This window comes from Lissotriton vulgaris, chromosome 7 (genome assembly GCF_964263255.1).
Source record: "Lissotriton vulgaris chromosome 7, aLisVul1.2, whole genome shotgun sequence".
Lineage (NCBI taxonomy): Eukaryota > Metazoa > Chordata > Amphibia > Caudata > Salamandridae > Lissotriton > Lissotriton vulgaris.
The window spans coordinates 159854052-159877864 of NC_141695.1; the positions used below are offsets into that span (position 1 = coordinate 159854052).

A 23813-nucleotide genomic window follows, 5' to 3' on the forward strand; every position below is an offset into this window, starting at 1 on the left:
ACATACTTTCAGTAATGGTTCTCCAAGACAGTCTAGGGCAAAAACGCTATTTGGTAAAACACAACAGCAGTTGTGGTCAAACTTTCAATGTGTCTTATATTCCAATATGCAAATAGGTTTACAGAAAATATATATATCGTGTGAAATGCAGTGCTGCAGGCATCGTCAGAGACTTGTTAGCTGTGGTATGTCATTGCCTAACTGCTGACTAACAGAAAACCAGACATCTGAGCCAAGAAGCTAAGCATTGGTACAGATACAGGAGGTGCTTCAAGTTAGCAATTTCCAAATGTTGCAATAGATATAACTGGCGATTCAATTCTCCCTATACAGATTTCAAACAAAATTCCTATTGCAAGTCTTTGTGGCAGAAAGAATATTCATGGCAAAAGCCAGGTGGAAACATCATTTCAAAAACGTAAGAGTTGAAGTAGGGTAGGGCGGGAAGATGGATTCTAAACTCCGTTATCATTTTGCCCTTTTGCATGGCCAAGTAAACGTCAATACACTTGAGAAAAAAGTTTGAGAGCGTAGTCTATTTCCCATTAAGGACAAATGTCCCCTTCCATACCCCCAGGAGAACGTGCACTTACCCTTCCATAGGGATCCCTATCTCGGGGAATGTAATCTCTTTCCCTCCCATACCCCGACAGGTTCAGGTTCCCAACGAGTCCTGGCTCCATCCTCCGTCTCCTCCTCCGGCCGGGACCGTACATTCCGGGTTGGCTGTGGCCTGACTCAGACATTGACGTTGTAGAGGGAGGGACAGCGTTACAGTGGACCCAACGAAGACGACGTCCAAATGGCAATGCTTTAAACTGGGAAGATGGGGCGTGTCCTTTCTTGCTAGAAGGGGATGATGACAGGAGGGGAAAAACTATTATTGCAAGGGATTTACAACTATTTGTTGGGGTGGGGAGGAAGGGTTGAAGACATGGAAAGAAAAAACAAACGTCTGTGACTGCAAACAGACCCGAAATTGAGTGATAAGAGTTTGACGTACTGAACTGCCTTAAAATAAATTAATTTTAGTATTCCTCTTTACAGGTCTAAAAGGGCAAGTATTAACAATAGGCAAGGTGCTACAGTTTTTCGTTCCTTTTTTGATGTCATTTTTAACTATCACCCACAAAGTATACAGCTTTTTTCTTTTTTTTTTTTAAATCAACACTTATATTATCCAAATAGACAATAAGAGAGCTTTGACTTCCCTAAAGGGTTGCGAGAGCATTAGTTGCCAGCCTGAAGTCACAAGTTGAAGCTAGATACATTGACAAGTGTCACAGTCCCACACAGACTTCTTGGTAAGGTCTTCCATAGGACAGTCTAACATGGGAACAAATCGAAAACATTGTTCTCTCAATTGGAGCACTTTTTATCTCACTTTTAGCCTGGACATGCAGGTGCCACAATGGCTGCCTAAAGAGCAGGCAGGTCTAACAAAAAGTATATATGTTAGTTATCACAGTGGGTGTGTTAAGTTGAATGGTTTTAAAAGTCAGAATGCTACTCCTGCAGATCTACTCCTAAGCTTGTAATACTATTTCCGACTTTTCAATAGCAGCCATCAAATTCCAAAAGCATTCAAATTTGCAAAATGTATTCATAAAGACTTTCAACTCTGTACATGATGCAGGTATGTATGTCTGCGCATTGAAATGGGAGTGCATCTCGAAGTGAGAAACTACTGGTAAGGTGTATGCAAATACACACAAAACTTACAAATTTGCCTGTACTCACCTACTTCTGAAGAATGGCTCACCCAAACTGTCCGTACCCATCCTAAACCAACATCTACGACATTTTAAAAACGCAAGTTAGATGATTCTCCACCATTGCAAGTGCACTTTAAGACTAAATTTCAATTGGTCCCGATTCTGCGACTCATCATGTGGAAAGTATGATTTTCTGCACTTTTATAACAGGGCATTATGGAAAGGCACGCTTCAGTTCGCTGACAGCGGCACAAAAACATGAATACTAATGGTTTTCTGCATTGCACAGCAGCTCCCTATCAGGAATGCTTAGGATTGATGCCGAGTCCGGATCCTGTCAGCTTTCAACCAGGGGTATCTGTTCCTATTGTCCTCTACCTACAGGAGAGCGTCAAACAACAATCTGGCACCCTTCTCAGGATATCCAGAATGAGAAGAATGCTGGAAAGTACTGTGAAAGATTACTTAACTAAGCATCACTGTTGCTGTATGTTCTGAATTACGCTCAAATACACAGCAGATTGTCGCTTGTTAATGACAAATGTAGAGTAGCGTTTATTGACGCTGCCAACGGATGATTATTTTATAAATGATTACTGTAAATCTGATGCTTCGCCTTTGGCCTGACTTTCTTGACCCCTTTTCAGTGCTAAGAGCCTTCTGAGAATGACCACAACAACGCTGAGCATGTAATCGGAAAGTTCAACTTGAGAGTTTAACAGTCTAACTATCCGCTCGGATACAGCGCCATGTTCAGATGTAGTTGGCATGTTACCATACATGGACAAAGGGCAAAGTTTTGTGCAATCGCGGCGATGGTGGGTGGTGGGAGGGGGGGAAGGCAGGGTATGATGGACAATCTGCTACGACATGCTTGTTCTGTTTCTATGGTTTGAAAATGCAAATAATAAAAAAACAGTCTAACTATCCAACAGTACCAGCTTGTATTTTTATACTATCAGTGTGTTAGGTGAAGTATCAGAAATGACATCAGTCCGATACTGTGTTTCTGGAGCAAGTACACAATATGACACCAGGTCACTTGAATAAAATTAGTTCCTCAGGCTTGGCTTATGGAGTTATGATGTAATGTATATCAGGGTAGAAAACAACTCCAGAAAATGGACACAAGTGACCCACCTCCCTTCAGCAGCCAGGCGTCTAACTCTTACATTTTAAAACATTTTAAAATAAATACATAAAATCCCCTTTTACCGAAAACAAATTAGTGTAATACAATCACAAAGGGGAAGAAAAAGAATGTAAGAAAGAAGTTCTCACCTATTTGCTCAGAAGTCCCATTAAACATTTAGGCCCGTAAGTATGCATTCAGAGTAATCACAACTCAAAATCTAAAAGCACTCAGAACAAAAATAAAGTGAAAACATGGTTATTAAAATTCATATTTCAATGTTATGATTTCACTCGAGTTTATGGAGGAGAAAACTGTTCTGTAGGACAAATAAACAAGATTCCTAGAAGGAGAAAAACATTTACTTAATGATGACAAGAAAGGCGACAATATAAGTCAACCCTACAACAATGCTTCAACTAGATGCGTTGTAAAGATGTCAAATGGATGAAGGGTCTAAAGGAATTACAAAACAAAGAGTTCTAAGTAGGAAAGTCGGTATGATAAGGTCACTCTAATCAAATAGAAAACTAGAAGACAAAAAAAGAGCAAAAACTAAGTAAAGAATGTCAAACTGCAAAAATAAAGCCCAGGAACAGGGCCATTAGAACCAATCAATCAAAGACATTTGTACAGCGCACGGCTAACTCAACATACGCGACCCGGCACTCAAAAGCAAGACTGAATGACAGGATCGGCCACTCAAGTTTACACTTGGGCAAAAAGCCAGGTTTTTATATCCTTTCTGAAACAGTGTTCGGACTCAGTTAAACAAAGAACGTGTTTCGAAGCCAGCCTGTCAGTACCGAAAAACACCTGCCACCTTTGCGAACCTTGGCAAGCCTCGGGATATGCAGGAGTCACAGGTGATCTGATCTCAAGGCTCTCACCTGCTGGTACTGATTAATCCCATTTCTCAAGTATCTTGAACCTTTGCCAAGTTTGGCTGTAAATGCCAATGTCAGGGCTTTAAACCCATCCCTCTTAGCAACTGGTAGCCAAAGAAGCAGCTTCAGATTGGGGTGGGGGGGGGGGGATGGGGGGGTATGTGATGACGAAAGGGTACCCGTCGAATCAATCTGTCCACCACATTCTGTATTATTTGGAGTCTATAAATCAGGAAAGCCGGAGAGCCTTGGACAGACCATTTCATGGTGCCTGCCCAGTGGCAGTTTGATGTCTCAGTGGCATCAACTCCCAGGGTACACACTGTGGAAAGAGCCTGGTCCAGGCTCCCAGTGGACACCTGGGCGGTACATCTGGAGGCGTCCCGGCCTACCCTTGGGTCTAATCCGTTAGTAGCCGATGAGAACTTAAACACCTGGCTGACTAACTCGCTTGATGCCATCCTCCCCAAGAAGAGATTTCTTACCAGGGGTAAGAGAGTGGGATCTGCGCCCTGGTACACACCAGAGCTGAGAACACTGAGGAAGGGCTGCAAGAGGCTGGAGCGGACTTGGAGGAAAGATTGGAGCGAAACGAGCCGGAGAGAATATCGGGCGGCTCTTAGTATCTATAAATCCGCAGTCCGGGTAGCGAAATCTGAGTTTTTCGAGGAGAGAATAGGCTCCTCTTCTAACTCCTCGAGAGAATCATTTAGGGTCATCAAAGAACTCTTGAAAACTCCCGAACCTCAGGTCATTCACGACAATCCTCGTGAGAAATGTGCAGAACTTGCCTCCTTCTTCAAAACCAAAATAGATAACATCTTGGCTTCTCTCCCCCGGCTAGCCCAGGAGACTCCCTCGGGTGGCAACCCAGAGTTTCTGCCCAGGGTGCGGTCAGTGGAGTTGGACTCTTTCGGTCCTGTCACTGTGGAAGAAGTACTCGGGGCCCTGGCGACCATGAAGAGTGGATCTCCGAAAGACCCTGCACCAATGAAATATCTGAAGCAGGTAGCCCCTACCATCGGCGGCCCAGTGACGGACCTCATAAATCTATCTTTCACCCAAGGAGTAGTGCCCCCTAGTTGGAAGGGAGCGGTTGTCAAGGCCCTCTTGAAGAAGCCTAACCTGGATGCCGCTGACCTTGCTAACTTTAGGCCTATTTCCCTGCTCCCCGGCCTTAGCAAGGTGGCGGAGAAGCTGGTGAATAGTCGCCTATCGGGTTTTTTGGAGTCCAACTCCCTTCTGGGTGACTCCCAAACGGGCTTTCGCCCCGGCCAGGGGACCGACACTGCCCTGCTGGCAGTCGTGGAGAATGCCAGGAGCATTTTGGATTCAGGGGGATCGGTGGCAGTGATCCTCCTGGACCTCAGTGCGGCATTTGACACCGTAGACCACCAGGTGCTACTCCAACGGCTGTCGGGGTGGGGGTCTCCGGGATGGCCCTGAAGTGGTTCGCGTCCTTTTTTGAAGGTCGTACGTTTGAGGTGTGGGAAGGCCACGAGAAGTCATCATCGGTCCCTCTCCAGTGTGGTGTGCCACAGGGCTCATCGTTGAGCCCTACATTGTTTAACATTTATATGGCCCCACTGGAGAGTGTGGTACTGCCACTGGGTATCAAGATCATCAGCTACGCTGATGATACTCAGCTGGTGGTAGGGCTCCCCCAGTCGGCAAACCAACCCGACCGGCTGCACACGTGTTTGGCTAAGATCTTTACTTGGATGTGCAGCTCAGCACTTAAACTTAACGGCTCAAAAACGGAACTGATGATGCTGGGGAACTCCCCTCCCTCCTTGTCACCTAGTAGCTGGCCTAGCTGCCTGGGAGCGGCACCCACCCCCAAACAGGAGATCAAGAGCTTGGGGGTGTGGCTGGAGCAGGACCTTTCTTTTAAGACACACGCTAAAAATACCGCAGGCGTGTGTTTCGGTCTGCTCCGGTCAGCCCGGAAGATCTTACCTCTCCTCCCAGTCGCCTCTAGGAGGTTACTCATCCAGGGGCTTATCATCTCATGGCTGGATTTCAGCAATGCGCTGTTTCTGGGGGCACCGAATCTACCTTAAACAAACTGCAGCAAGAGCAAAATGCGGCCGCCAGGCTCCTGACGGATCTTCCTAGGCGTCAGTCAGCTCACCCTGCGCTAAAGGCGCTACACTGGCTCCCTGTCAGAGAGAGGGTGAAATTCAAAGCACTCTGTATGGCCCACAAAATTCTGCAGGGGAAAGGCCCACCTATCCTACGGGATATGGTTCAATCTTATAAGGCCTCCCGTGCCCTTCGTTCAGATCACCAACATCTGTTGCAAGTTGCGAGGGTCAGGAAGGCAAGAACCGGGGGCAGAAGATTCTCCATAAACGTGGCAACATTGTGGAATTCCCTTCCGCTGCATCTGCGCTCGGAAACGAGCACCTTACGGTTTCGCAAACTTTTAAAAACTCATTTGTTCCCAGCCTAATTCATGTGTCTCTTGCTTTGGCGTATCTCTCTGGATGAGCGCGGGGATGCCCAAGGGTAACCAGGCGCGATATAAAACTCAAAAAAAAATATATATATATATATATATATATATATATATATATATATATATATATATATATATATATATATATAAACTATAGCGTAATCCATGCCCGTGTCCCAAGCGCACCAACTACCATCTTTCGGGTCTCTACCGGCAGAAGGTGCAGTAATTTCCTGATAGATCCTAACTTCAGTAAGCAGGACGATGAGATCTACCGAATTTGGGTAGCGAAGGAAAGGTCAGAATCAAACATGATCCTTGCGTTTCTAGCGGAGGTGACCCGTATAGGATGCGGGAAATAACCATTACAACGCAACCATTACAACGCGTTACTACATCGCATGCAATTACAACGCATTATATGGTAAGTAATGGGGAATACCCCCACACTATCACACACTTACCCTACTCACTGGAGTGGGAATAGTCATTTTTACCCCTACACTAACCAACACTTACCATACTGTTGCACTCAATAGAGTGGGAATAGTCATTTTACCCCTATACTAACCAACACTTACCATACTGTTGCACTCAATAGAGTGGGAATAGTAATTTTTACCCCTACACTAACCAAAACATACCCTACTGTGGCCCTAAAAGTATTATGCGCTGTAATGGTATGCGCTGTAATGGTATGCGTTGCAATGGTATGCGTTGCAATGGTATGCGTTGCAATGGTATTTGTAATGGTATGCGCTGTAATGGAATGCGCTGTAAATGTAGTTTCTAAAAATGTGTTGTGATGGCATGGGTTGTAAAGGATTTTGCGATGTAAAAACCGTGTGGTAAAGGCATGCATTGTAAATGTTTGCGTTGTAACATGTCCTATTCATAGGAGGCTGGCTTAGTATATGGTGCACTCGTAATTAAGTGAACCAACAGGCACAAATCCAGACAACCCTTATGATGATTTTAGTGATCTTAGACAACCATAGAAAGCTCTCTAAATGGTAGCTAGGGAAAGCAGCCTTCAGGCTTAGTCCAGAAGGAGTGTTAAGCAGCTTGTTTGAACCGAACTAATCATACAGTGTAGGTTAAACGAAAAAGAAACACATTAACTATACACACTCGCAAACATATTGGTATATCTCCTACCCAGCGATATCAACACACTACACACTATACTTCAAATGTAAGCAGGTAAGTAAGCACAAATTCAGGGGGGGACCAAACCATATACTAAAGAAGTGAAATGGGAACGGCGACCGAAGTCAAGACTGGGACCAGAAGACTCAGAAGAGCTGGGGACACAAGGAACCACCCGAGGTAATTACTCAGGAACCCCATGGAGGCTGTGTGCAGAGCGGAAACACAGCTGAGTACTCAATGCAAGTCAATGGGAAAATTCACGGTTGCAGTTTTCAAGACGGAGGACCCTTCTCATTGGACCCAAAAGAAAACCTGTGGAAGACAGAAGGTTGCAGTCACCTCACCCGAGTGTACCCCAAGAATTAGGATACCTAGAGCAGGGATGCCGAATGCATATTTGCGAAATGACGTCGGAAACTGCCGTAGTCCACAACGGAGGACTTCAGGAAAAATGCCGCTGGCGAAGAAGGTGAAAGAGTCCATTGGAATCCAAGGATGAAAGAGCAATGACTAAAGTTGACGGAAGATGCAGGAGTGAAAACGGTGACCTTGCCGCTGCAACTGTGAGGACGGGGCAACGCTCACGAGCTGTCCCACGTTGGTCGTCAAGAACCATGGGGGTGGGCGGGGGATTTGTGCGGTGAAAGCACCAACAAGTCTTGGGGGCAGCAACAGATGTGGTACACAGAAAAAGGTGAAATGTTGGGACAGGCAAGGTCCAAGAGAATCACCAAATGCAGGAGAGTCAGTGTAGGCCATGAGCAAGCGGGGGAGCCCTTTGTAGCCAAAGAAGGTCATCAAGAGGACCCACATTCCGAAGGCACAGGAGTTGAGTAGCTCACCAAAGACACTGGCCCACTGTGCAGAGGATGCAGTGAGGATGAAGATCTTGGTAGGAAGAGATGCTGGAGCTTCTTGAAGCCTGAAGATCTCTGAAGCTCACAGCCTACAAGCCATGGCAATGGCAAGTTGACACAGTGCACAGGGGTTCTGTTCCAGCGGTTGCGGACAGGGATATTGGCCTCAAACTTGCTGAGAGGACAGGTCAGGCCTCGGGGGAGTTCCAGAACCACCACCTGTGTTGCTGAGCCTTTCGGAGTCCATGGGACGCTGGGAGCAGCAGACTGGTCAGCTCTGTTGTGAAGCCTGCAGATACAGGGGAGTGACTCCTTTTCTCCAAGGGAGATTCCTTCGTGTGTCTTAGATGCCCCTGTGGGCGTCTTGAGAGGATCCTGGATGAATCACAGGCACAGACGAAAAAGACTACAACCAGAACAGCGAGACCAGGAGCAGCAAGAGTCTTCCTTGGTGCAATCTCGGTTCCAGGCAAAGTCCAGTGAAGTCCAAGGTGCCCAGACGGTTGAAGTGGTTTTGAGTTTGAATCTTGTCCCACGGTGAATGGGGATGGACAGAGGAGAAGATACTCCCATGTACTTTGTCCAGTTTCATGCCAGAGTAGGAGCCAGGGGGCTCTGTGAACTGGCTCAAACTGGAGTATGCAAGTAGGGCACCAAATGCGCCCTTCAAAGCAGTCAGGTGGCACTGGCAAGCGACCCCACCCAAGCCCAATACACTACGTCCTGTCCGGGAGGTGGTCACACCTCCCTGTGGCAGGAAACATATTGTTCTGCCATACCCTGCTCAAACTCAGTTTTAGAAGGGCAGAAATGTGTGTGGTCGGCAGCAGCACTAGCTTGCGGTTAGAATCTGAAAGGCTGGAACTGGAAATACAGGGGGGCAACCTAGGAGAGCCCCCCCCCCAGTAGATGGGATCCTACAGCCAACACAAATCAGTGTTGGGGAAAGATTGCAACATGCTTGACACCGGTTTTGGTGCAGCCAATATATAGACAGACATCTCATCATTGACTTGTTGTCCACTATATGTATTAAATGCATGACCATACTTACAAAGCCAGGAGAATTGACTCCAGGATTTGTAGGTGTGCCCTGCTCATGCAGGTGCACCCCCACACTTGTAACTAAGCACCCTTCCCTCAGGACTGAAGAGCCTCCCATAGGGGTGACATAGGTTTTAAGTGTAGTAACCTCAGATATGAGGAAGCTTATATCGGTGTTTAGAGAAGTTGGCGAAGTGTGGCTCAATGGTTAGAGCGGCAGACCCTGATGCAGAGGTCTGGCACAGGATCAGGGTTCACAACCCGCCTTGGCGGGTCTTGGGTTCAATTTCCTCGAACCTGATCATTCTCGCCACGGTGCCTATTTTAATCATGGGTCCCACTTTGGGCAATAGCTTGCTTAATCTCCACAAAGGCCCCAACAGCGCTGGGATGCCTGGCTTCACCTTGGGGGTGCCCAGGCATGGGCATTTCACAGGGAAAAGCCAGGAAGGGTTCCTAAGAGATATACGGACAGCGCCTGGACACTTCCGTTGGAGGTAGCTGTGCGCTCTACAAATGCCGGCATTTACATTTATAGAGTGCAAGCACCCACTCAAACAGGCTACAATGGCAGGCCTGAGGCCACAGTTTGAGTGGTCTCTCATTGATGGCAGAATACATGCTGCAGCCCATGGGAGACCCATGGTGTACCTATGCCTGGGTACCTTGGTACAATATAATAGGCACTTACAAGGGTAAACCAATAGCCAATTGTAGAGGTACCAAAGTAAATACCATTGTCAAATTTAGGAAGGGAGCACAGTGACTGGGGTTCTGATTAGCAGGATCCCAGTAGGACTAGTCAGAAAACATCATAACACCAGCAAAAAGTGGGGAAAACCATGAAAGCAGATCTTACTTTCCTACAACCTGTATTTATTATTGGTGGTGGATTCAATTTAATAGGCCACTAGAGACTAGATGATGGGAGTTTCATCTGACAGGAAAAAAGCAGCTCCGTTTTGTGCCCATTCGTGTCCGAATAAGACAAAAAAAGATTTCAAATACAAAACAATTACAGAAATTTGAATATATAGATCAAAAAAGTGCCTGTGGTCGTTTGATATCCTTTACACATTCCCAATGGCACACACAGTTTATAATACATATTTGATTTAGAGAAGTAATGCAAGCAACAGTTCATATGTTCTTTCTATTCTTAGACTCCATATGTAATTTATTCAAGCTTAGGTCTTCGAAGTATTAAAGGTAGCCAACACGTGTTTCGTCGAGAATATCGACTTCTTCGGGGCAACAAATAACAAGACAATAGGTTTTTTTTTTACATATAAACAGTTCATATGACAATGTAAAGGCACACATTATTGCCACCACTAGTGGCTTATTGTGCCAATAATTTCGGACAAAGGGATTTTAACAAGAAAAAAATTAATAGCTCAATGTGGGCATGCACATGAGCAAAAAAGACATTCCACCCGCATTCATACAGTTCATTTTACAGAGGTATCAAAACACACATTAATGCCCCCACCAGTGACTTGGTGTACAAACTTATGGCTTTTTTAACTTTATCATTTTTTATTTTCACTCATTTGTGGGCAGGCTTGTGAGGTAGAGGCATTCCACCGTATGTTGTTATCCTATGTTCGTATTACCATAGGGTTTGAAAGCACATCGTGCTCATATAGAGAGATTTAGCTAAAAAAAAAAATATAAATATATATATATATATACTAGCAGCCCGCCCCAGCGTTGCCTGGGGCAGAAAGGGGCTGGGGGCAGCATTTCAGGCTTGCGTGCACTCCCGCCCCGGCCCCCGCCCGCCACCACATTGTCTGTGTCCCGGACAATGTCGTGGCGGGCAGGGTCCGGGGCGGGAGTGCACGCAAGACTGAAATGCTGCCCCCAGTCCCTGAGCCTTACCGCAGTTGTTCCGGGCCAACCTCCCTCACCGGCCCCCTCCCGTCCCGTGTCCCTGAAATGCTGCCCCAGACTCTGAGCCTTACCGCAGTTGTTCCGGGCCAACCTCCCGCACCGGCTCCCTCCCGTCCCGTGTCCCAGAGCCTTACCTGAGCCGCCGCTCCTCCCCGAGCTCCTCACTTCACCGCCGCTCCTCCTCGTCATCACGTATGTTATGGCCAGCGCTACATTGTGGCCGTCAGCGTCGCGGCCGGCGCTACTTTCAGGGCACTACTTTTTTTTTTTAAGTTATATTTTTTAATTTACGTTTTTTTTTAATTTTCTATAGCATATGTCCATCTGCACACCCTGAGGATTACAACAATGTATTGGGTGTGTGTATTGGCGCTGTGGTTCCCGAGTTTACCTTGCCAAAAGGTTTGTGTTCTCTCTTTATAATAGTAGTATAGATATAGATATATATATATTTTTTTTAATCATATTTGATAAAGATCACGGGGTCATCACATATTGGGAGCCATAGCAAACTGCCTTGCTATTTGGAAGAGAGCAGGAAACCTGCTCTCTCTTCCAAATAGCAAAGCAGATTGCTTTTCCACATGGGGAGCAGCATGTTAGCTGCTCCCAGTGTGGAAAAGCAATGCCGGCTCCCGCAGGAGGCGGGGAGCCGGCTGGGACCGTGGGGGGATTAGGGACCCCCCACAGTACCCAACAGACAGGGCCAGACCAGGGGGTTGGGGTCCACGGGGCTACAAGTGGCCCACCTCCCCAAAAGTACAAAAGAAAAAAAAATAGAAAGGCCAGCCCCGGGGGATGGGGACGCAAGGCCATAAATGGCCCTGGAGGGGGGGGTACACGAGGCCCCCTCCCCAATAGTTTAAAATCAATAAAAATAAAAATGCCATGCCCCAGGGGCAGATGGCCCCCTTTTTAAATAAAAATAAAAATTAGGGGGCAGGCCCTGGGGGATGGGCTCCCCAGGGGTAAAAAAATAGAAAAAGAAGGAGGGCTACACAGCCCCCCTTCCTAAAATAATAAAATTAAAAAAGACCGCCATCGCGCCGGATGCAATACCTCCTCCTTTCATCACTCTGCAAACGCGCCTCCTGCAACGCTCTCTAACGCAGGCTAGTTGGCTCCCCGGGACCCACAGGATTGAGGAGGAATTAATTGTCTAACTTAAAACGCGCCACAGGGCGTGTGTGCAGACATGTCACCTCAGGCCACACCCCTTTCCTTCACCATTGTGCAAATGTGCCCCGGGGCGCACTTTAAGTTGGGGAATTAATTCTCTTTCAATACTGAGGGTCCCTGAGGGCCAATTAGCCCAACAGGTAGCTCCAGTATGCGTCTGGGAGCTGCGTTGCAGACAGGTGTTCAGAGGCCACACCCCTTTTCACACCGCTCTGTAACGCAGCTCTGTGGCGCTTATTGGCGGTACCTAGTGGGTTAGTTTAACCTTAGGGACCCTTAAGATTGAAGGGGACTTAATTTCTCAACTTAGAACAGCCACAGGGCGCGTTTTACACAGCGGTGAAGAGAGGGGACGGGGCCTGACGTGATGGGTGCAAATATGTCCTGTGGCGCGTTTTAAGTTGGGGGAAAAATTCCACTTCAAACCTGAGGGACCCTGGGGGCCAAATAGCCCACCAGGTGCTTCCAGGAAGCGCCGCTGCATTGCAGAGAGGTGGTGAAGGCCGTGCCCCTTTTTACATCTCTCTGCTACGCAGCTCTCTGGCGCTTACTGGATGTACCATGAATTCCAATTTACTCACCTGTTATCAGGAGAAACCTCAGTGCTGCATCTTTGAGCCCAGTACTGATCCTGCAAAGTAATTCTAAACGTACTTACCAGTAACTTGTATTTCCTTCCATAGGAATCCATTGTCTGGTTTTCACCAGAAAGTTTCTAAGTGTCTATTTTTACAAACTACAAATATTCCTAAAAAATCACCTGTATGACTTAAACGCATTCTTTCAACTGTTTACAGGAGATGCACCAGTGCTGGATCTAGGATCCACCACTGTGTAAGAAAAAGTAACAATAACACTACTTACCTGCTAAGTGAATTTCCTTCCATAGGGTAACATTGACTGGTTTCACTTTGAAATTCTTCTAAGTGTGGAGTTTTGGAAATTTAAAATATTCCTATAAAATCAGCGGAACTACGAATTCCGATTTACTCACCTGTTATCAGTAGAGACCTCAGTGCAGCATCTTTGAGCCCAGTACTGATCCTGCAAAGTAATTCTAACCGTACTTACCAGTAACTTGAATTTCCTTCCATAGGATATCATTGCCTGCTTTTTGCTGAAAAAGTTTCAAAGTGTCGATTTTTGAAACAGAAATATTTCTCTAAAATCAGCCGAACTACGAATTCCGATTTACTCACCTGTTATCAGGAGAGACCTCAGTGCTGCATCTTCAACCCAGTACTGATCCTGAAAAGTAATTCTAACCATACTTACCAGTAACCTGAATTTCCTTCATAGGCTAACATTGACTGATTTCACTTGGAAATTGTTTTAAGTGTGGAGTTTTGGAACTTTAAAATATTCACCTAAAATCATCCGAACAACGAATTCCGATTTACTCACCCGTTATCAGGAGAGAGCCCAGTGCTGCATCTTTTAGCCCAGCACTGACCCTGAAAAGTAGTTCTAACCGTACTTACGAGTAACTTGTATTTCCTTCCATAGGAATCCATTGTATGGTTTTCAACAGAAAAGTTTCTAAGTGTCTATTTTCACAAACTACAAATATCCCAAAAAAAAAGAAATCGCCTGCATGACTTAAACGCATTCTTTCAACTGTTTACAGGATATGCACCAGTGCTGGATCCAGGATCCAACAAGGAGTAAGAAAAAGTAACGATAACACTAATTAGCTGCTAACTGAATTTCTTCCCATAGGATAACATTGGTGATTCAATGTGAAAAGGTTTTAAAGTGTCAACTTTTAAAATAAATAATATTCCTTAAAAATCACTACTATAACCAAAATGCTTTTACTCAACTGTTTACAGGAAATGTCCCAGGACTGCATGTAGGATCTAGGCCGGTGGTTAGAAAAGTAATCCATAAAGTAACTATCTGCATTTAACTCGAAATTCCCATTGAGCTCAATGTTGCATTGTGTTTGAAATTGTGTTGCCCATTGCAACATCTGTGACTAGTGTACTTAAAGTCTATTGCCTATTTGCAAAGTATTTAAACTAAAGTAATTCATTCTGAGAAAGTATATTTTGTAATGTAATGTATAATGTAATTATAATGCAATTTAAAAAATAAAATATCTACAAATAGTTTTAAAAACGTAGTAAATAAGTATCAAAAAAATAAATGTAACAATTAATACATTTAAAAATTGTCATTTAAAAAACCTTTGAAATTCAAAGAAAAAAAAGATAGGTTTTAGGGGTGTTATAGTTAGGAATTAGAATTTAAAAACCTTAGAAATTCACTCTGTAACTACTGTACTTAAAAGTCTATTGCCTATTTGCAAAGTATTTAAACTAAAGTAATTCATTCTGAGAAAGTATATTTTGTAATGTAATGTATAATGTAATTATAATGTAATTTAAAAAATAAAATATCTAAAAATAAATAGTTTTAAAAACGCAGTAAATAAGTATCAAAAAAATAAATGTAACAATTAATACATTTAAAAATTGTCATTTAAAAAACCTTTGAAATACACAGAAAAAAAACATAGGTTTTAGGGGTGTTATAGTTAGGAATTAGCATTTAAAAACCTTAAAAATTCACTGGAAAAAAATAGGTTTTTAAGGGTGTTATAGTTTGCTGGACATTTCACTTCTACAAAACCATTGAAATTCCTCCGTTATAGTTAGTTGTACTAAGTATAACTCGCGCGCAAAGTCTTATCCAGGACGTTGTCCGATCACTCCCCTGTGCTGCTAGTGTTGGAAACTCCTCGGAAATATATACCCCCGTTCACCTGGCGCTTTCCACTTATTCACTTCTCGACCCAGTGTTCAGGGGGGAATTGGCAGAGGAGTTAGACGTCTTTTTCAAAGCTAATATAGGCTCTGTGGACAACTTCCCAACAATCTGGGAGGCCTTTAAGGTCTTTATCCGAGGGGTGGCTATGTCTAAACACTCTGGTGTACTAAAATCTATCCGACAGAGACTAGCTACGCTGGAAAGCCATCTCGCAACACTGGAGCAACGGCAACCGTCCACACCATGCGACGCCGTCACTGAGGAGATCAAAACACTGATCTCAGAATACCATGAGGAAGCAGAAAGGGAAGTGAACACATGGGGAAATATGCCACAGCGCGCCTGTACGGGGAGGGAGAAACGTCCAAGCTCACTATTGGCCAGGTTGATTAAAGGAGCTAGGGAAGAGACCCGGATCGCTGAACTTTGTACAGCGGATGGCACAAGGGTGTCGGAGGAAGTACAAATAGCGGAGGAATTCAGGAGATACTACTCTGACCTGTACTCTGCCAAAGTCGGAGACCTCTCTGCGGAGGCGAGTGATTGCCTGGACCACATTGATTTACCACAGCTGAAAGACTCTGATAGAGAATTCCTAATGGCTCCCATAGAAAGGGACGAAATCATCGAAGCTTTAGATGGCATGCGTTCTGGCAGTGCTCCGGGAGCTGATGGCCTTACAGTTGCATTCTACAAAGCCTTCCAAGACAAGTTTCTCCCACACTTAGCTAAGTTATTTGACGACATCTGTGTGGATGGAGCCATTCCGCCATCGATGAGGGAGGCCCTCATAGTTACCATACTTAAACCAGGGAAGGAGCCTGGTGAGTGTGGCTCATATAGGCCTCTCTCGTTGATGAACGTGGACGCCAAAATATACTCCAAGGTGCTAGCGACCCGCCTTGCCTTTTTGGCGCCTGAACTGGTGGCGCCAGAACAGGCTGGATTCATAACCAGCAGAAACTTGACGTATAATATACGCACGCTCCTGGGCACCATGCAACACATGAGACAATACACAAGGGCGATCGCAGTTTTCCTAGACATGGAAAAGGCATTTGACTCCGTAGAACGGCCATTCCTGTCCTTGGTGTTGCGGCGGATTGGTCTGGGCGAGCCGTTCCTGCAAATGATAGGAGCACTGTATTATAAACAGACGGCGCGACTCCGCCTGGGAGACCTGGTTACCGACCCCTTCCAGATTGGCAGAGGAACAAGACAAGGCTGCCCTCTCTCCCCACTGCTCTACGCTTTGGTGAGGGAGCCGCTGGCTTGCGCACTACGTAAATACCATGGACATGAGGGAGTCCGCTTCCCGTCCTACAAGATCGTTGTCTCGACTTACGCGGATGACACCTTGTTGTATGTCCGCAAACCGGAACGCAACCTGTCCTCCGTGCTGAGAGTAGTAGTGCGCTTCGGTGCTATCTCTGGCTTGAAGGTTAATTGGACGAAATCGGTTGCTTTCCCGCTAACCCCGATAACAAAGCAATTTGAAATGGAGTAACCTCTCCAGTGGTCCGAGGACTCAGTCAGGTATCTGGAAATAAGGATACATTCGGACTCGGAGACGTTGCTGTGAGAAAACTACGGTGTGGCCTGCAGCAAACTCGAAGACAACGTGGAGGTGTGGTGCAAACTGCCCCTATCACTCATGGGGCGCATTGCCCTTATGAAAATGGTGGTTCTCCCCAGATTCCTTTTTTTATTTAGTGCCATACCGATGGTGCTGTTGAAGGCCTTCTTTCAAGCTCTGATGCAGCTAATGGTTAAGCTGGCCTGGGCGGGCAAACAGCCCCGAGTTCAGTGGTCTATCCTGACGCTCCCATATGAAATGGGCGGTTAAGCGGCCCCGGATCTGGAACTGTATTACAGAGTGGCGCAGGCAGCACATCTTCACACTTGGGTACATGGGGAAGATGGCATACCTCACCTACGGATGGAACGCCTATTTGCGGAACCACTGCCACTGCCGGCCATGATTTGCAGTCAGGTGGACCGCAGGACGGCCGTATTGGACTCGGTCTTAGCCACGAACCACGCCTGGCATTCTCTACTGCTGAAGAAGGGAGGAGCCCTCATGTACTCGCCGTCCATGCTTGTAGAATGGGCCCACTGGCTATCGCCACTCACGGAGCGTGGCGTCATACTTGCACTGCACGAACTCGGTATCTCCACAATGGGAGACATGTTCAAGGACGGGAGGGCCAAAGAGTGGGGACAGGTGGTGACGGATGCCGCTCAGGCCTCATTGTTACTGAAGTTCCAGTTTCACAGGGTACGCAGTGCTTTCCTGGCATTGCTGGGACCGGACCTGTCGGAGCCTCCGGAAGTTCTGGAACTAACATATGTAACTGAGGCCGAGACCCCCCGGAAGCTGATAACTTCACTGTATAAAACAGCAATCAAGCACAGGGAACACCAGTCTGTGAAGGCGAGAGCTGCCTGGCAACAGGACTTGCAGATCACCATTGACGATGAAATATGGAGATACTGCTGCATGAGCACGAAGAAAATATCTCTCAATGGTAGACATAGATTGATACATTTTAAAATTCTCCAGAGAGTATATTACACGCCAGAAAGGTTACACAGATACGGCCTCAGCGGAATGTGATCGCTGTCGAACACAAGTTGCGGACTTCTTTCACCTGGCGTGGACGTGCCCGGGGATCAGCAGATACTGGTGCGACGTCTACGCGGAGCTAAACCGGATATTGGGCACAGACTTGACCCCTGACCCGGCGCTAGCGCTGATGGGGTACTCCAAGCCGCTGCCGGTTGCCGTCAGGCGCCTTGCGGATATGGGATTACTGATCATCAGACGGGTGCTGGCGATGTGCTGGATGAGAGGGCCACTGCCCTCAGTCAAAAGATGGGAGCATGACATGTTATATTGTTGCACTCAATCGGGGCTTTATAGCGAGCTTTTGCCACCAACCAGCCGACCGAAAAACTTCTGGGGCTTATATAGGTCGAGCTTTTGAAATGCAGGACACGGGGAGACAGGTGGAGGGGAGGAGGTGGGAGAGGAGGAAGTACCTGAGGACGCACATCCAGATGAAGAAGTGTAGCTCCACGATGCATGGAGTGATTGTAGCCAGGGTGTCTGAGGGATCGAAAACGCTTAGCCCAGTGTAGTGTTCTGCAGCGGTTTAGAGACAGAGGCAGAAAGCAGAGTTTACTAGTCACTGAGTGGGGACAGAAGTGTATGGGAGGGAGGGTGGGGCGGTGTTGTTATTGAGTTTTTGGTTCGGTTTAGACCTAATTAGGAAGGGGGCTAGGTGTATCAAGGAGGTCGGAACCGAGCACTGTACTCCACATCAGGTTCCATGGAACTACTAGGGAAGTGGGAAGGTAGCATTCATCACCTAGGGTCTCCCTCTCCCCTCTCCTTCCCCTCCTTTCCCCTTCCCCCGCCCTCATTTCAGCCCTGGTTACACTTGGATATATAATTTCGCCGCCGGACCCCCGGGTTGTCGGCTGAGAGGCTGTGTTGTACTAGATCGAACCAGTCATTATCCTTGATCAATCGAAGAGCGGCCCGCCTCCGGGTTATAGGCCAGGAGCTGTGTAAGACATGTTTGCCACTCAATAAAGGTCTTGAAAAAAAAAAAGTATAACTCGCGCGCCCGCAATCCACTGCTGATGATGTCACATATTACATCATTCATGACATGGTCAGTGACATCACTGATGACATCTCAAATGACATAAATGATGACATCATCCACATGACAATCAGATACACCTCATCATACACTAGTATAACCTTTCATCACTCACTTTAAAATACAGGAGTACCGTATTTTAATCCATTGACACACCAATACAAGTTTTTAAAAACCCACTTAGTGATTCCTAGATCTACACATACATCTAATCACTTACCTATAGATTTACTCATACATGCTGTCAATGATCAATAGAACACTATCAAATATACTTATACACCTATATCGACATTACAGACCAGCACACATCCTATTCACTTATGAAGTCATCCTACTCACTTATGCAAACAATGGATCATACTTACATTTACTTAGCTACACACTTATACAAACACAACTTCATCTATTCATATAGATAGTAACTCATACTTAGTGTGTTATAAAACCACTATTACAAGTATACAGTTATCCATAGAGTAACTCATACAATCACTGAGTCTTATGTATACATATTTATATACAACTGACACATACACTGCCTTTTATTTTTCTAGTTTGTTGGACATGTACCACTGAGAGATATATTTGCTCATCACCACACCCATAAAGATATCCACTCACCCAAACAACTGTTAGAACATGTAGTCATAACCTCATATACCTACTGAATCAACTATTCACATATCTTTGGGCAGTCACACCCCCTTTCCCCCCACCGAACCACATACACATTTACTATCCTATACAAATACTCAGTTAACTAATCAATAACTAATATAGACTTTCACGTAGCTAGTAACCAACTGGAGAAGCAGTTTACACAACAACTGACAAAGTGATACAGATATTCACACAGTTTAGTTACTATCCAATATATTTAGTGAGACACTATAAATTAGTCAAGTAAACAGTCGATCACACTGCTACTAAATCCTCCATCCAGATATGTATCTTTATATATCCACTTATTCTTCAATGCAGATTGCTATATAATACATATTTAAATAACGAACCAAACCACATTCACTGGGTGATGTCATTTTAGATGTCATTTTAGATGTCATTTGAGATGTCATCAGTGATGTCATCAGTGATGTCATCAGTGATGTCACTGACCATGTCATGAATGATGTAATAGGTGACATCATCAGCAGAGGATTGCGGGTGCGCGAGTTATACTTAGTATAACATAGGAATTTCAATGGTTTTGTACGAGTAAAATGTCCAGCTAACTATAACACTCCTAAAACCAATGGTTGTGTCAGTATACAATATATATATATATATATATATATATATATATATATATATATATATATATATATATATATATATATATACACACACACACACCAGAAAAGTTCCAAGAAAATCAAAGAACTGGAGGGACACAGCGGGGACTTAAGGTAAGAATTTTAATTCAGTAAAACAATGGCATGAAGCCTTTCAACATAATGTCTTCCTCAGATGCCTGTTTCCCTAATTTCCAGGCTCGACAGAAAAGGGACTGCTACAGTTGAGGCGTCCTGGAAAGAATTGATTTAATCAGAGAAGGGTCTTCTACAAATGCAAGGTATGCCAGAATGGAGTAAACACCACCAGTTTTACACTGGCATTTGGCAAAGGGTAACAACAGATAAAAAAGATGTTAACTTGCAAAACCAAATACGTGGTTTATGTTCTAGAGTGCCCTTGCAAGCTGAAGTATGTGGGAAGCACTAAGCTGCAGGGGCACAAAAGAATATTACAACACCTAAGAGCAATCAAAAACAGAGATCCAACTTACCCCGTTGCCCGACTTTTTAACGAAAAACACCAAGGGGAATCTAGGCTCCTAAAATACTACTTGATAGACAATATACCCCAGAGCAAGAGAGGAGGAGATAGAGAGGACAAACTCCGCAAAATGGAAACCAGGTATATCCTGGAATTAGACTCTAAACATCCTCAGGGTCTGAACCTTACGGAGGACCATAATACCTGTCTATAATGCAATATACTAGTACCCAGTGCGTCACACAAAAAGTATTACCTGAATACATAGATCGAAAATGTACAGATACATTTAGTAGATACAGAAGGGCATTCAAAAGTTCGAATAATAAGGCCAGACGAAACATGAAAGAAAGTAAGACTTGGATTTTAACAAACATGGAAATCTAAAAAGTTTTTAATTTTACACCCATCACCTTCCTATTTGTAAATTCACCAACAAATTTAATTCACTTTTAGCACATTAACACTTTAGAATACTGTACCTGCCAACAGAGGTTTCAGTTGGGATGGGTACTGTACTACAATGATAAAGGGAGCGGTAACAACCAGGCCCCTGACAACTAATGACTTGGTAATCAGAGAATATGGGGTGAAGTCCGTTAAGCCTGAGGAGCAGGAAACAGACAACCTGAATAATTAAACGAACACACCCAGCGAATAAACGTTGCATTAAAACAGTTTAAATTTCAACCTTGCTTACAGAAATATGGCAGATAAATCAAGAAACCGACAGATAAGGGTGAGTGAATTGCTTAATGAAGAGAACACCCCCACAACAAGTACAAATGAAAAAAGAAATAAAGGTGGAGCTGAGAAGGACAATAGAACAGTTTTGACCATATTGAGAGAGTTACAGCAACAAAAGATCATGGAGATCAATAAATGGTGGGAGAAAACGACTTTGGAGAAATACATACAGTACAAGAGGGTCCCACTGGGCCTTAGGATACTCATAATGCCCACCCTCAATGATCTGGACCCAGACTTAATTAAATTATGGCAAACAGACACAAATGAATGTTCTTTCAAGTAAATGAGAACCCTCATACATGACGAAAGGATATTGGAGAAGATAACAAGTGTGATTGAAGCGCTAGAATTAGAACTTGCTGGAATACCTGCAACTGAGGAAAATAAGGAATCCAGGCAATAGGAGTAACTCTGCTTTCTACCTCCCCTACGCATCAACAGGGACACCTTCTTGACCCAGTTTTTGCTACATGGGAGGGCATTGAAATGTCCCCCCCAATACCAATTGTATGGTCCGACCACCACCTAATTACTTTCAATATCCCCATTAACAAGGGTAAGCCAGCCCCTAACAAACCTCTGTTTACTAAAAGACGAAATTGGAAAAACTACACTCCTGAACGTATGATCAGCGAATTACAGAAACACACCCCGCCTATAGGATGTTCCTTACAAGATACTTGGAATAACTACGAAACATGGCTGAATAAGGCACTAGACACAATTGCTCCGTGGACTTCCAAACCCCCAGTTAGAAGAACCAAATCGGAACCCTGGTACACGGAAAAGCTTAAACTTGCGAAAACACACTGTAAAGCAATAGAACGCAAGTGGAGGAAAAATTATTCTCCCGAACTTAAGGAACTATATAAACTGGAGTTAAAATCATACCAGAAAATGGTCAGAGAGGAAAAAAGCTCCTTCTACCAGACAAGAATTAAAGAGGCAACCAACCCCATGAAAGAACTATTTAGCATTCACAAGGAACTTACAGATACTTCCTCCTCAGACATGCAGGACACATATTCTGATGACATATGCGAACAGATAGCTGAGTTCTTTGTTAATAAAGTCGAGCAAATACATGCCACTTTTTCAAAATCGGTTACAGTGGAAAAAGAACCTTTCCTTACCCAAAAGAGCACCCTTACTTGTTTTTCCACTCCCGACATAGAAACTTTGGTCAGCATTATCAACAGTATCCACTCAGGTTCCCCTAATGATGTGTGCCCTGTAGCTAAAATTAAAGACATCATGAACAACGGTCTTATTGATCAAATTCGACACTTGATCACCCTGTCCTTCCAAGAATGCTATGTTCCAGAGGCTTGGAAGACAGCACAAGTTATCCCTCTCAAAAAAAAACCTAATATTCCAATCACCCAATATCAAAACCTCAGACCCATCTCCCTCTTGCCACAATGTGCTAAAATTATAGAAAAAATAGTCAACAAACAACTTATGACTTTTCTAGAAGAAGGACACATACTCCATTCCACTCAATCAGGCTTTAGACCTGGATACTCCACGGAGTCCGCGGTTCTCTACTCCACGGAGTGTATTCGTAAGATGGTAGATGAGGGGGAGACAGCTGCACTAGTCATGTTAGACTTAAGTGCAGCTTTCGATACTGTGCTGCACGACACTCTGCTGTCCCGACTATCGGACATTGGAGTGAGAGATCATGCTCTCGCCTGGTTTAAATCTTTTCTCTCCAAAAGATCATTCCAAATACATTGCCCACCCTTCAAGTCATCTTCTCGCGACGTTAGCTATGGGGTTCCACAGGGCTCTAGCTTGAGCCCTACCTTGTTCAACATATATATGGAACCCCTAGCCCGTGTCGTAGAGAACTTTGGGGTGGGCATTGTCAGCTATGCTGACGACACCCAGCTCATGTTCAAGCTCACTCCAGATAGCGAGAAATTTGCCATCAATTTCTCTAGCTGCATGGCTGCGGTTGCCACCTGGATGGATAATAACTGCCTCCGTTTAAATGGTGACAAAACGGAGGTGCTAGTGGTAGGGAACAGCACCTCAATATGGTCCCAGGCTTGGTGGCCTACTACACTGGGTGAGTGCCCCCAACCAGTTGAAAAAGTCAAAAACCTAGGGATAATGATTGACTCTGATTTGTCGGGAAAATCACAAGTCAATAAAACAATAGGCAAATGTATGGGCACGTTAAAAATCTTGCGAAAAACTATCGATCTTATTCCCATTGAAGCAAAAAAAACTTTAGTCCACGCACTAATAACACCCCACCTGGATTACGGAAACGTGCTCCTATTAGGGGTGAATCAAAAGCAACTGCACCAGCTTCAATGCATCCAAAATGCGGCCGCCCGCATGGTACTGGGTTTACCAAAAAGAACATCTGCCACAGCGGCCTTGTCTAAACTGCACTGGCTCCCAGTTAGAGAAAGAATTAAATTCAAGAGTCTTTGCTATGCCCATAGAATTGCACACAACAAAGGACCTACCTTTTTGAGAAATCTTCTCACTATCCATCGCCCTA

General features: G+C 44.8%; 1 protein-coding gene across 2 annotated transcripts in view; it reads right to left on the reverse strand.

Moving 5' to 3' along the window:
• SMG9 (SMG9 nonsense mediated mRNA decay factor) overlaps positions 1 to 23813 on the reverse strand; it is a 216611-nt gene that overhangs the window by 188282 nt on the left and 4516 nt on the right. The window contains exon 2 of one of the 2 annotated variants that reach the window (XM_086929854.1): positions 594 to 846. The exons of the other annotated variant lie outside the window; for it this stretch is intronic. Within the exon in view, the coding sequence (XP_086785980.1) occupies positions 594 to 746 (153 nt within the window). The 5' untranslated portion in view covers positions 747 to 846. The remainder of the gene's footprint in view (positions 1 to 593; positions 847 to 23813) is intronic. 2 annotated transcript variants of the gene reach the window in all.